Consider the following 14,983-nt stretch of genomic DNA (forward strand, 5'->3'; position numbering starts at 1 on the left):
GGGGGGTTCCAGACCCATAGGTGAGGACTGAGCAGACAGGAACAGCTCAGTCTGAGCTCCAGCTGTTCTGGAGTGGATGTGGAGCTGGTTTCTCGGCCAGTACTCCGCATCGCCTTGTAGAAATCCACTGAATGACGATGTCAGGCAAGACAGTCTCGGAGATGCTTGCACACACTGACTCACACACACATTTTGCCTATTTCCACTCCAGTGGGGGGCTCTCTCACTTTCTCTTTTAATCGCTCAGAGTTAATTTTGTTTTATTTTTGTGTTTTTCATTCATAGAAAAGGAGAGACAAGTGTAGTTCCTTAAGGTCTTTTGCAGAGTAGGTAAGATGGCTGTTATATTGAAGTCTCCCACAGCTGAGGAGACAAGGGGAAAGCAAAGAAAAGAAAAAGGGATAAGGCATGAGAAAAAGAAAGACAAGACATTTTAACATTTGCCAAATTCACTTCACTATTTAAATGAATTTTGAAAGATTAGCCTTATTTTATCTTTTTATCAAGACAAAAAGACAAATGTCGTGATCCTCATTAGCCAAGTTTTAGTAACCTTCAGTATTCATAGTTTTGCCTTTGTAAAGCCACACTACACAACAATAACCCAATTATGAAGACTTGCCATCATCACGTCTTTAACCACTGATTTATGAACTGCTGAGATTTAAATCTTATCCTGAATTCATGAATAAATGGTATCTGCCCGGCCTGACTCACTTTTTGTTCATAAAAACGTGATTACAAACATAAAAACGAGTTGATTGTAGGTGCTGTCAGATGAGAGAGTAAAGTCGATCCCTGACCTCTACAGATCCCCTGCAAGCTATACTCTATAATTAACTAATCTGAGACAGTGAACATCTCAAAAGACAAAAATATTGTGCAGTCTGATCCTGGCACTTGAAAAGTTACACACTAAAAGAATTATAACATACAGAATAATATAAAATTATAGTTTCTGTCACCAATCAGCTCAAACTACAGATCGAGGTTCAGATTCGACAATATCCCTCTCCAAAACTGACGGCTCCAGCTGGTCTGTAGCTCAGTCTGAGGCAAAATACTTGATACCTAACCTTTGTACATTAAGATACTTTAACTGCCCAATTTTGTGCAGACCAGTGCAGAATTTCCACTGTACTGAAAATCAGTCATCATGGCCAAATTAGTGTTCCTGATTGATACTTGCCCTGGCACTCTGCCTGTTGGCTTTCCTCTGGTCGTCGGGGAGAGGGGGCATGGGGTAGGGGTATCTCCTGCTGGATGCAATAGATCCTGTAGAGGAAGTGGGAGACTTGGCAGGGGATAGTGTCCTGAAGAGAAGAGGATGTGACATTATTAAAATATTGCCTCTTACGCCCTGGTTGGTTTAGGATTAAGTTGGCCAAAGACACAGATGGATAAATGAGGTGATATTCAGGATGTTGAGTTAATGTTAGATCTGTGACTTTGGGCAACATCCTCCTTGACCTGCTCTAATTATTCACCTTCCTACAGAGAGAGGTTGATCGTAAAAGCTCTCACTGCAGTTCACCAAAAGCACAGAGACACAGTGTGAACATGGCTCAGCTCTTAGGGGCAACCTCTGTCCACAGAATGTGCCTCTGTAAACAGCAGCACACAGTTCCCAGCAGCGGTGTGGGCACAGTCATAGTTTCCTGAAACTCACATGCTTAGGCCTGCCACAGCATTAGTTTTTCATCATCAGGACATACAGACGGCCAGAATCTGCAGAAATTCACCTTTAGCCACTGTTAAAAAAGCATGCTAAAGGTAACCGCTGGAGCCGGTGTATGTAGTCTTGAAAAGTTGGATCACTGTGTGTGTGTGTGTGTGTGTGTGTGTGTGTGTGTGTGTGTGTGTGTGTATGTGTTTCAATGAGGAATGCTGGGAGCAGTGAGTATGATGAGGTGACTGGGACGGCAAACCAGACCGGAGCTGGGTGAGAACAACGGACTGAGAGAATCAGAGGAAGCAGTCCTGTCCAGGGAGACTGCCACAGAGAGCCCGCCCCATGTACAGTAGCTGGTTTACGCAACTGCTGTATGGTGAGTGGAAACACCTGCATTGGTCAAAGTAGTGGAGAGAGTGGGGAAGTGGATGGACCACTGGTTCCAGAAGTATTGACTCTCACAGTCTCTTCAATCCCACCGGTTACATTTGTGACCGCGTCTTTTTATGTTATTTCTGAATCTCTAAAAGTTGTATTGTTGGCTTTGGGCAAGAAATTCAACTTTTAAATGAAAACATAGATTGTCTTGATTAAAATTGATCAATATCATGTGACTAGTGTGAAAGGTCACATGACCAGATTAGTTTACTTCCTGCTTGCACACCTGGAAGAAGATGTCTTCCTCAGACTACTACAAAAAAGTAGTAAGTAAAACACCTTAATTAACAGATAGAATTGTCATATTTTGTACATATATTATTTTAAGTGTCTACTACAGATATGTTTTGCTCATAAGAGGTGTAAATTTGTTAACGGTCACAATTGCAACCGGTAATATAACAGTGCTTCAATTGAAAACACAGCTTTTGTCTGTTATCATTTGTTTATTTTCACACATTTTGAAACTATCAGATGTGTTGGACCTCCTAGACATACGTGACCCCTCAAGTGCTGTGTGCAGCATCATGGTCATTCCTACATTTGAAAAAGTGGAATTTGAAAGTGACTGTGACAGTGATGGCTCAGATAGGTCTCCATTGAATGGCAATATCTGATGGATGAAGCAAATGTTCATGAGAACCAACTGGTTTGAGACGTCAATATAGGGGTGGCGACGGAGCAGGGGCTAAGGCGCATGCCTTTGGTGTGAGATATTTCCACTATGATAAATCCACCAATGTGTTGCTGAGCAAGACACTTAACCAGTGTCTAGTTGCTCCAGAGGCGTGTGACCTCTGACATATATAGCAATTGAAAGTAGTTTTGGATAAGAATGTCAGCTAATTAAATAATTATTTTTAATTATGTCAAATACCTATATAGTGCAAACCAATCTGAACTTGGATGAGTTGCTAACTTTCTATGGGGTTCTTCTCACATCTTCTCATCACATGTTTTGGTCATTTGACCCTGATGTCTACAATGAAGCAAGGCCTACAGATCTTTGAGGGGTGAATTGATTGGTAATGTATGTATGGTTTAGATTGGTAGATGTTTTATTACAGAAAGTGTATGAAATAGTAATTTTGTTACTTGTGGTTGTAAATATAGTGAAAAAAAAAATATTCCCCTTTTTGCTGAGGACCCCCTGGAACCACCATAAGGACCCCTGAGGGTCCCCGCACCCCACTTTGAGAGCCACTGTTCTAAGGCACAGTTTATATCTGCCTGCTCTGACATGCTGAATGTTTTTGAAATGAAAATGTGTTTTTAATGTTGGTTTTTTATTGCTTTAACTTGCTTGTTCTAATTGAAGAATTTGTGTGAATTTTGACTATGCCGTTTCCCACCGAGTATAAAACCTAATATTTCACTAACTTAACCAACATAAGGCAAGGCAACATAAAATCAAAAGGGGCATCATTTTTGTGTGTTAGGAAGGTCTAAGGAGTAAAATGTATGTACTCAAATTGCTAGGAAAAATTGGGGATTAAACAGGTTAATTCCCATATTAACGTTTTTAAAAACTATAATAATAACTAATAATTAAGTGATCCACTAAAATGTTTTGTCTAAGACATAACGTTTTCCCCTGACTTTTCCTTTTGCGCAAACATGACGTTCACATTTGTGGTTTAAGGAAGATGATTACTGGATGGATTGCCATGACACCAGTCTCAGCTTTGTATTCAGTGCTAAATAGCAAAAGTTTGCATGCTAAACTAAGATGGTAAACCATGCAAACATTACACCTGTTTACATTTATTCATTTAGCTGACGCTTTTATCCAAAACGACTTACAATTGTTATTTATGTCAGAAGTTGCGCGCCTCTGGAACAACTAGGGGCTAAGTGTCTTGCTTAGGGACACAATGGTGGACGTGTCACAGTGGTTAGTTGAACTCGGGTCTCTCACACCAAAGGCATGCGTCTTATCCACTGCGACCCCCCCCACCCCCACCCAACCCCACCCAACCCCACCCAACCCCACCCAACCCAATGTTAGCATTCATACATTATCGCAAGCATGGTGACTTTAACATTTACTTCAAAGCACCACTGTATAGATATAGCTTCACAGAGCTACACCGCTAGCATGGCTGTAGACTCTTGGTCTAGATCTGGATACTACAGTAGCATACCTATGAGCCTACTATGGAGAAGTCTGCTCGGTGATTCTTTCTTATATAGCCTAAAATCCCAAATTTGCCTGAGAGGGCAGGAAAAAAATCCGTAATTGGGTAAATAGGGGCAGATTCTGTTTTTGTTTAGGTTTTTACATTTGTTGCATGATGTTATGCATCTCTTAACTTCCTATTATTACTGGTGCCATGAGCAACAGAATGTTAAGTTTGCTGATTGGCTGTTAATGCAGTAGTCTTGTAAAGTCGTTTGTACCCAGGCAGATTTTCTTTGAAAGCAGCTGGTACTTTCTTGTACAAACTAATTAATCAGAAGTACTTTGTGCCCTTTTAAATGCTGGAAACAACAGGTTATGTAACATTGTCAGTGAGAAAAACAAGTCTTTAGTTTTAGTAGTGGAACCAGGGCTCCTTCATGTAACCCTTCACATCCCTCCACATACAGTGTTGATTGTTTGGTGACGTTTAGCTTGTAGAAGTGAAACAGTCTGTGCGTTGACATGGGACCGGCGCTCTGCCGAGCCAGGGCACCCATGAGTTTCCTTGTTGTTGTCAAGGAAACCTTGTGGCCTGAGTTGGTGATTATCTATAGACCTTGAACACAGTGGCCTACAGTTTGCCACAGCAACACAGTGATGATGTCAGCGCAGCGCCCCAAATGTTTGGCTCTGCAGCGACATCACACCATGAAGTCACTGGGAGCGAGGCGGGGCTGACACACAGACACTCACTGGACACAGAACAACACACAACATGCAGAGGTAACAGGAGTCTGAGGGGAAGAAGCAAAGAAGGAAATAAAGAGAAATTAGGAATAACATGACTGTATTATATATGTAACACTAGCACAGGCAGTAAGAGCCACTAGAGCGGGAATGATTTTGCAAAGTGCAGCTGATCAAAAATAAACGAATGTCTTCACTCAAACTAAAAGGAAGAATGAAATAAAATAGGATTTATTATAATGTAAAGCAGAAAACTTTTTAATGCTCAGCAGCAACTCCGTTTAGGAACTCCAAGTTGCAACATGCCAGCTGTCGATAACACTTTCTCTGAGATATTACTTTAAAACGTCCACAGAAAAAGACCAGATTGGAGCTAATTCTTACTTTCCTTGACCAAGCCACAAATAAAACCAAAAGTGAGGGGGGTTTTGGAGAAGCGTGTGGGGAACAGGACATGGTCTGAGGTAATACCTAAGGTAAGGTCCTTGAGTGTTTCTATTCACATCTTCTACCCATTTAGTTACATCATAAAACTCTGCTTTGAAGCCAGGGGTTAAATACCTGTGGGAGGGGGAGGGGGGTGATGGACACAACACAAGGAGGGGGAGAAGAGAGAAAAGGAAGGAAGGAAGGAAAAGAAATTGAAAAAGGACAAAATCTCCAGAAATAAGCAAGTGTTGGGGAGAGTGTGGGGAGAGACAGGAAGAGGAAATATTTTAGGAAAGCAGAGCAGAGCAAAGATATCCTGAACAAACACCAAGATGCAATTGAGAAAAATGGTGACAAGATGGTGGACAGACCTGTGTGTGGTTTCAGATGAAAACAGCACCAAGGACATCACAAACAACTGTGTCGTGTGTTACAGGCTCAGTTGCATATTGGTAACATGTCACATCATTCCAAGCCTCTCGCCGCTCAGTCAGTCTCATGCTTTCAGCGAGAACAGGTGCGCCGCGGACTATTTCATATGCCAAGACCTTCAAACCCACAAACAAACAAAACAACACGCCAGGCTGGGAGGCAGCCGATGCACGCGGACATTTACAGTCAACAGGCATGAAGGCAAATACTTTGTTTTTGCCTTCATGCAAACACGTTTGTTCACAGGTAAGCAGTGAGGGGAGTTTAAAAATAGCGCAGCCTCCCTCACAAGACAGAAATAGCCGAGAGTTCACACTGCTAGAAGACATGATCTCACAGTGTCTCGACCAGCTTGCGAGGCTCAGTGCACACTCAACATACTCTTTTCACCTCTCCTCTACTATTTCCATCCATCCATCCATCGTCAACCACTTATCCTGTGTACAGGGTCATGGGGTGCTGGAGCCAAACCCAGCTGACATCGGGCGAAAGGCGGGGTCACCCTGGACAGGTCGCCAGTCCACGCAGGGCCACACATAGACAAACAACCACTCACGCTCACACCTAAGGACAATTTAGGGTCACCAATTAACCTAGTCCGCATGTCTTTGGATGGTGGGAGGAAGCCGGAGCACCCGGAGAGAACCCACGCAGACGCGGGGAGAACATGCAAACTCCACACAGAAAGGCCAAGACGACCGGGGTTCGAGGTGACAGTGCTAACCACTGCACCACCGCACCGCCCTATCTATCTATCTATCTATCTATCTATATATCTATATCTATATATCTGTATCTATATATCTATATATATATGCTTTTCCTACTGAAAATGTAAATCATTAAAAACAGGTGATATATATATATATATATATATATATATATATATATATATATATATATATATATATGCTGCGTTAACGTGAGACTCTAGTCGGGCGATGAAAAAAAATATCGCCGTTAATCTATTCTCAAAGTTGGGTTGGGAGCTGGGTCTATAGGGGAGAGCCCGGACGATTGAAACGCGGGACGAATGAAACACAGCGATTTTCTCGGAGCCCATACAAGTCTGATATGCCAAACTACCTCAGCACATACAGTCCACAGTACTTAACAGAACAGGGAAAATCAGGTGGATACGTCACACTTTCACAGCGTTATATGAAAGAAGCTGTTTTCAATCACAGAAAGTAAATTCACTCAAGCAATCTTTTTTTTTGAATGACGAGTTGTGTTTATTGTTCCATGTGCCATGGTCGTGATCACATAAAAGATTAGTTAGTACTTTAACACATCCTGAAGTTTTAAATGTCAAAGTTTTACAGTTTAGAAGCTAGTGAAGTTTAAACGTCAAGAGTCACTGTCGGGACGATTGAAACAGGTGTTTCATTCGTCCCGAAACGCAGCCATTCTACCTTATTTAGATACGGCGGGAGGTCCATAGGTTGCAGGCTGGACCACCAGGATTCTCACAGCCAAATAACAGGATCTTCACAGTAGACCAGGAAAACAGGCTGTAGATGTAGGCCTACTACGCAAGCTATGATGACTTTCACCTTCATATTTTAGCGCAGATGTATACCTAGCCGAATTGCACTGTAGGGGGCGAGAACGAGTCTTCGAACCTGTGTGTATGGCTACTGTGAAATTACCACATCAAACGTGCCGTGCTAACATGGATGCAGCTATGAAGCCGCCGGGTTTGCTTCAAGGAAAATTTATTTTTAAGAAGCTTCCCAATGGTTTTCTCAATCAGTTTGTGATGCATTTTGGAAACAGGAGATGAGCCCCTGGTCTAATGCGCCACCTGGCTTAATAAACCCGTTCTCAAAGACTTACTTATAGTCATTATTTGGGTAGCACACATATTCTGAATGCCTTCGGCAGAATTCAAATGAGCCATTTTAATCTAGATTAATCTAGATTAATTCCAAGATTACAGTGAGATTAATCTAGATTTAAAAAATTAATCTATGCCCACCACTAATATATATATATATATATATATATATATATATATATACACATACATACATACATATATATATATGTCACCTGTTTTTAATGATTTACATTCAGTAAGAACCAGTGGGCTTGAGTGTCACATAAAAGGTAGGAAGGTTAGTAAGTGATGAGAGACTAAAACATAGTTTGTTTTGGTTATCATGGGATTTGTTGACATAAAAAATATCAAATGAATAATAATGCCAGCGTTATCCCTTAAAGGAACCCAATAAGTGTATTTTCCACTAGCTCTTCTCCTTATCTGCATATCCCATGTACAACGTTCATTGATCTCACAGTGTCACCGACTTGCCAGAAGGAACTTACTCTGTGGAGTTAGAGCGAGCACGGAACTTCTTCCCTTTCAGTTTCTTACGATTACCGCTCAGATTTCCTGGAGAGAAGCAGAAAATAAACACACTTTACATACAAATATATACAATAACATGCAAAACATATCCCGAGGGGCGATGTTGAAGCTCTGACAAAGGCTTTATGTCATGTTTTATCCCCATTAGTTGTAGATAAAATTCACCATAATGATCGAGACATGAGCCGATTTCTTTCCTTTTTCTTACCACAGGTATGCTGCCTTTTTTCTGTAGTACTTTATCTTTTTGAGCAAGTGAAATTCAAGAGCATGACTGCTTCCTCTTATGTCTGAGTGGGGATTTGCATGTTACCTTGCCATGAGTTGCTCCTTGGTCGCCCATTTTCACAGATGTCAGAGATGTGTTTGGCATCTGGGATTCTCTCACTCCATGAGTGGGAAAGGCCATTAGATCTAACACACACACACACACACACACAGCATGGGCAGAATTTAGTCAGTACAACGTCATCCTTCCAAGCTGCTACAAATCACTAATTGGCTGTTCTGCTCCTCTTGCATCAGTGGAGACGAGGGAGAGGATGACATAACTGATGGCGAATATGAAGACACCGTTGCAGCAGATGGCAACGTGATGAGCTGTGAAACAATATCATGACAGCTGAGTGCGACATGATATGAGAAATGTAGCACTGAGGTATTTTCTACTCAATTAGAGCTAAAAGGTTTCGTAATTTTGAACATTTTTGCTCAAGTCCAAAAAGTTCACAGAAAGAAACATAATGCAAGCCATGATAGTAACAAAGCATGATATGAACCCGCAAGTGATTTAGAGAATGCAACACACACACACACACACACACACACACACACACACACACACACACACACACAATTTTCCAGCAAAGTGATGATGTGATGGCACACCTGAAGCCAAACAGTGAGATGTTCTGAGTAATGGATGGGATGGAGGCAGTGAAGGACAAGGTGCAAATCTGCAGGTGCGACAGGCAGGCTGACCTCTTCTTGGAGCTGCAGCCAGAGTTTGTGCTCACACCCGGAGGCATGTCGCTGTAAAATGAATCTGCATCCCCAGGCTTTGTTACATAGTCACCTGGGGGCATTTGCCTGGAAATACAGAAGAAGGCTTTTAGATGGGAAATAACAGTAATTACAGGGAACAAACTCACTGTAAGATCTTCTCACAAAGTTGTTTATCACTAATTTATGATGTTCAACAAATTATTTAATTCATACTTTGAGAATGTGCTATATTTTAATTTGCTGAAGCCTTTTCAACCTAGTGTGTATGTGCACCTCATTGATTGCTACACATTTTACAGGAAGACTTTCCACAACTGGCCAAAAACAGTTGTTCAGTTGATGTTCGCAGTGTGACTACAGTTGAACAGCAGTGCCATTTAAGTACAAATTTGAGGTACTTTATTCAAATTTATTCTTCTGCTCCACTACATTTCAGAGGGAAATATTGTACGTTTTACTCCACTGCATTTATATAACAGTTTTAGTTACCAGTTACCTTTCAGTTTAAGATTTTGTGTATGAAACATACAGTAGGATCAGCCTCTAAAATATGATGACTAAACTCCCCACAGTATACAAAATGGTTCCGACTAGCTCCACTTTCAACCAACTGCAACAGTAAAATGCTGCTTACACATTAATCTGTAATAATAATCCAATAATACAAGTGTACAATAGTACACTCTGAATGGGATCATTTTGCATAATGCATACTTTAAGTACATTGTGATTTAATACTTAACACTTATACTTAACTACTTAAATAAAATTTAAATTAACTGTGGTATTGATACTTTTACTTGAGTAAAGGATTTCAGCCTTTTTACAGAAACACAAGGCCATTTTTTCCCACAGATGATTTGTAATAAGTTTTTTTTTTTGATAATTTAAGAGAAAGAGGTCTGTTGCAATCACATACTTACCACTGTCTCGAAAAAATTAATAAAACATTAATTAAAGAACACTAACTCTCAAAACATGCTCAAGCACACCATAGCTCTGTCATGTAAAATCAGCTGAAATGCAACACATTTAAAATAAAGATGAAGTGAGCAAACCGGCAGAATCTTCGGTGAACCTCAGACTCATTGTAGCGTCTCTGTTTGTAGCTCCTGTGAAGAGAAGTACGAGTGTCCTCAGTCCAACAATAATATACCTTTTGTTCAAATGTATAGCATTACATAAAGCAGTGCCTCCCAGCCTTGTTGACTTCTTGCACAACCTATTCATTGGTTACAAATGTTTACTGTGACCATTTACACAAATGGCAGATTTTGTTTCTTGCTTTATTTGAATTACTTTCAGAAGCCCTTAAGGCCTAAAATTATTGCTTAATTCAAGTATAAAAAAGACAAGAGGAAAAAATAAACAACTGTGTGCAGCAGAAATATGCTTTTTTCTTTCCAATCCTGTTAATCACTTCACGAGTCATGACCCCTCTGATCTAAAACATCACGCATGCAGGCTACAAGGACACTCACTTGTAACACAAGGCTGTAACAGCCAGTATGAGGGCGAGGAAGAGGATGGAGCCTACGATGGCCCCGACGATGATGTTGGTAGTGGTGATACCTGAGACAGAGGAAGAGAGGAGATTGGGGAGCCGAAATGTGTGTTACTTGAATGTGTGTCTCTTGTTTCCTGAATCATGTGGACACAATGGGATACACAAACCACAAGACACTGCAGCAGAACACATAAACACAGTACATTTAGCAGGAAAAGTGTAAAAGGAGAACAGGAGAGAACTGAACCGAGAACAACCAAACTGCTGTCACCCTTCAGTACTACTCTGAGGGGAACGTACATGTGCAGTAGGTTCCCATTCAGGATAACCTTTAAAAGTGCTTTTTTTAAATCAATAATGATCAGAATTAACTGACCAAGGTGAGCTGAAGTAGGGTTAAGAGAGGAAGGGGACCACGAAATGACACCAAAGACATGACAAATACAATGAAAAGGAACTCAAATCTGACCTCAAGTCACTCCGTCAAAGACATCAGCCTGTCGACAAAGAATGAGTGTGAAAATAATGACAAACAAAAAGAATGACATGCATGGCTCAGTGAATACAAATGCAGCTGGTTTTAATGAGCAGACATGAACCGAAAATAAAGAGATATGTAACAGACAATCAACAAAAAAGCAAATAAAAAGCTTTGAATATTCAGCATAACAACATTTGTGAAAGGGATTAGTGAAGCGGTGGGATTTTAAAAGAATAACTGAAAGAGATGAAGTGGAAAGAGCTGAGAAGAAGGTGCAGAAAACGTGAGTTGAAGAGAGGTATGGATAGAGGCAACAAATAGTGAGATCGCAAACATCGCTACCTGAAACTGGGACAGTGGGTCCCACCACAAGATAACTGAGAGGAGACGTGGAGTTACAATCCTCTCCTGCCCAGCCCAGGTAACACACACACTTCAGCTCACTACTGCACACCTAGAATGAAACAAACAGAACAGTTGAAAAACACATTATTTTGTTCCACAACTGTGAGGATATCTTCTACATGCCCTAAATGTAAATGTAAATGTAAATGGTTTTAATAGGACAAATAATATGCTGATACTCAAAAATGATCAAAAATAAAAACACATTATTGCAGCAATTCACTTGTTACTCAAATATTGGAGTGACATACTTCCTACTACTTTATTAAATATATTACTCAAGAGGCCATGTTTGAGGGTTTATGGTGTAATGCAAATGTTACAGTCTAGCCTATATATTAAATATGTAACACTATTGTTAGCAAGCTCAGTCAAGTGAATCAGACCTTACATTATGTCCTTACCTGGACAAATTATTGTTTCTCAACCTTATGGTCAGGACCTTTTGCAGGACTGTTTCATATGCCAAAAAACTAAATTAAAGAACAGTATAAACCATTTGGACCTCTTTAATACTCTGGATTATGAAACACAAAAGAGTCCCCGACTTATGTTCACACAACAACACTTTAGGGTCAAGAGAGTTTGGGGATGTAAAACAAGACCCAATTAAACCTTGCCATGGCTTAACTGACAGGATTACTGAATTATTGAAATGATTTCCAAGCAATTATATCTGAAGTTTAAAGAGTGGCCCAAGATAGTTTACCTTTTGTTATTAAATGTTGTTTGACAGAATATTCACCAAAGCTGAATGGCTTGAATGGTTGTACACTTTCATGTTAATGTGTGTGTGTGTGTGTGTGTGTGTGTGTGTGTGTGTTCACTGCACATGTCTGTACCCCGTGTCCAGAGCAGACTGTTTTGTCGGTGGTCCCGGGGCAGGTGCTGAAGTTGAACTGTTGGACGGGGAGACATTTGTGATTGAAACAGATGCTGTCTGTCCCGCAGGCCGTCCCATCCTCGACGTATCCCAGGTCAGTGTCACCATCGATCAGCACATGAGCACCACTGAACAACAAACACGCACGAGTCACTTAAACAGCACTTAACACGAGAAAGCCCGAGTTAAATTCAAAGAAATGTTGGAACAAAAGGTCTTTTTGTCATGTAATATATGTGTTTTCATAGGAAATTGGACACATGTTGAAGAGTTAGTTAGTTAGTTATCATTAATTACTGCCTTCGCTCAGCTGTGCACAGTATTTCTAACTGCTGGAAACAGAACCAGGGAACAAAGCTAGTCCAAACATAAAAAACATATCACCAACAGTCTTTTTTTCATGCCTTTTTAGGGCACTGAGTATTTCAGGAGGTGTTTTTCCTCAATGATGTGTACCTGCAGTCAAGAGAAGCACTGTGCCGCGCTACTGAGAAAGAGGTCAGCCCGCCCTGCAGCTCTCCCAATCGCGGGGCAGGTGAGATGTTGGAGCACAGCAGGTATCCACAATGAACATCCCTGAAAATACAAAGATGATCCCGATGATCACAGAGGGTGAAATAAAATGATAGCAGAACTGCGAAGGGTTGAGTCAAAGAAAGGACCGGCTCACTGTTTGTTACACTGGATCCAGGTGTCCTTGTCCTTCCCACAGTTTCCTTTCTCTGTCCCTTCAATGTTTAATTTCTCATAACAGAACTTGTCGGCCGCTGTCGCCTCTGGAGGGAGACGCAATGAAACACGATGACAATTAACATTTACAGCTTACCAAATGTGTTTAAGCCCTGGAAGGTGTGTTATTAAAGAGATTTGAGATTTGTACTTGCACTTAGGAATGTTACACTTACTCTCTCCCCAAATGTACTTGCACTGTCTGTCTTTGGTTTTGCACCTTCCATTGAAGCAGCGACCCTGCAGAGAGAAATACAGTGTCAAAAAACATCACATGTGCAGACGTAAAGGCTTTTCTTTCTTAAATGTAAAATACACAGAGATCCATTAACCAACTGTCAAACATCTCACCTGGTCCTTTTCACATGTGTAGCCATCCATCTTGTGCACATTTGGTGGACACTGCGAAAGACAAAGAAAACATCAGACATACTGTGATTTACTGCATGAGCCGGAATGTAGCTCCAGTTGTAGAAAACCGTGTCATGCTCACCTGGCTGGAGTTGCCTGTGCAGTTTTCTGGGATGTCACAGTCATTCACAGCATCTCTGCACACAACTCCCATGAACTCCATCTGCAGGAGCATGCAATACAGATCAAACAGACTCTGGGTGTTTGTAAGTAGGGTTTTGTGTCAGAGGAATCAACGGTCTGCACAGTTGGTGTCCCGTAGGCACCCTTTCTCTTTCCTCTTGACATCCCAAACTACCATTAGTCCATCTATGACAAGTCTGCGCATTCACAACTCCATCCATCCGTCCATCCATCCATCGTCAACCGCTTAACCTGCAAACAGGGTCGCGGGGGCTGGAGCTAATCCCAGTTTACATCAGGCGAAAGGTGGGGTACACCCTGGACAGGTAGTCAGTCCATCGCAGGGCCATTCACAACTCAACAACATTTATTTTGACATATGTCAGAGTGTTAAAAGGTTATCTATCTAGTAGTCAGGGGGAAGGAAAGATCAAAGAGTGTATGTTCAGGGATGAAGTAGTTGGAACTTATTGTCACCAAACCAGAGAAGTGTACAATTAAAGTCAATCCAAGTGGAAATGGCCATGAGAATTCCTTCAGCTTGTTGCCATGACTACTTAGTACCTCTATTTTACGCAACAGGACACCCCAGCAGAGGACAAAAGGTGTAACTGTGGCCTGCTGTGTACCTGGCAGTTGTTGCAGCAGAGTCCGTTACTACACTTGGAGCCCTGGGTCAGGGTGCACTTGTTACAGCAGGCCTCCCCCTCTCTGGCACATTCCTAAAAGACAAAGAGGAAGTGCTCTAAGTCATCTTCTTTTGATTTGATAATAAGTTTTCTATGTCTTTATGTAACACGTTATCTCATCAGACAGTACAAACCATTTAAAAAGAGGTCTTTCTGGACAAATTAAATGATCATGAAATAACTGTTAATCAATGTGTATGCAGCGCCTTGATTTCTCCAGTGAAATTACTTAATTACTATAAATTACCTCTTATTAGACAAAGTCTGATCGAGCAGGCAGTTCTGTTGTTGGGTAATTAGCCTGTCACTTTGACCTTGGATGATTATCAAGTTAAACCTTAAGGATAGTACATTACTTCCCTATTAGCATCCATCCAGTCTCATGTACAGCACTGTAACTTACCCCTGGGCTGCCACAGTCACACTCCTCTCCTGGCTCCACAAAGCCATTTCCACATACCGGAGGGTCCAACAGCTGAGGGGAGAAAGGGCAGAATTAACATTCAAACGACTAAGAAAGACACTTGTACATATAC

The 14,983-nt window shown here is 41.2% G+C and overlaps 1 protein-coding gene across 3 annotated transcripts in view; it reads right to left on the reverse strand.

Moving 5' to 3' along the window:
• Positions 1-12: 12 nt before the first annotated feature.
• adam22 (ADAM metallopeptidase domain 22) overlaps positions 13-14,983 on the reverse strand; it is a 71,849-nt gene continuing 56,878 nt past the window's right edge. For 2 of the 3 annotated variants that reach the window (XM_046044505.1, XM_046044507.1), the window contains 16 exons: positions 14,851-14,922; positions 14,388-14,480; positions 13,718-13,798; positions 13,576-13,626; positions 13,401-13,464; positions 13,166-13,271; positions 12,952-13,071; positions 12,455-12,623; positions 11,550-11,661; positions 10,701-10,791; positions 10,278-10,331; positions 9,103-9,303; positions 8,528-8,628; positions 8,172-8,238; positions 1,190-1,313; positions 13-363 (listed from right to left, as the gene is read on the reverse strand). In XM_046044505.1, the coding sequence (XP_045900461.1) occupies positions 343-363; positions 1,190-1,313; positions 8,172-8,238; positions 8,528-8,628; positions 9,103-9,303; positions 10,278-10,331; positions 10,701-10,791; positions 11,550-11,661; positions 12,455-12,623; positions 12,952-13,071; positions 13,166-13,271; positions 13,401-13,464; positions 13,576-13,626; positions 13,718-13,798; positions 14,388-14,480; positions 14,851-14,922 (1,527 nt within the window). In that variant the 3' untranslated portion in view covers positions 13-342. The remainder of the gene's footprint in view (positions 364-1,189; positions 1,314-8,171; positions 8,239-8,527; positions 8,629-9,102; positions 9,304-10,277; positions 10,332-10,700; positions 10,792-11,549; positions 11,662-12,454; positions 12,624-12,951; positions 13,072-13,165; positions 13,272-13,400; positions 13,465-13,575; positions 13,627-13,717; positions 13,799-14,387; positions 14,481-14,850; positions 14,923-14,983) is intronic. The other variant, XM_046044506.1, reaches the window with a different exon arrangement.

Source organism: Micropterus dolomieu, linkage group LG03, assembly GCF_021292245.1.
Source record: "Micropterus dolomieu isolate WLL.071019.BEF.003 ecotype Adirondacks linkage group LG03, ASM2129224v1, whole genome shotgun sequence".
Classification (NCBI taxonomy): Eukaryota; Metazoa; Chordata; class Actinopteri; order Centrarchiformes; family Centrarchidae; genus Micropterus; species Micropterus dolomieu.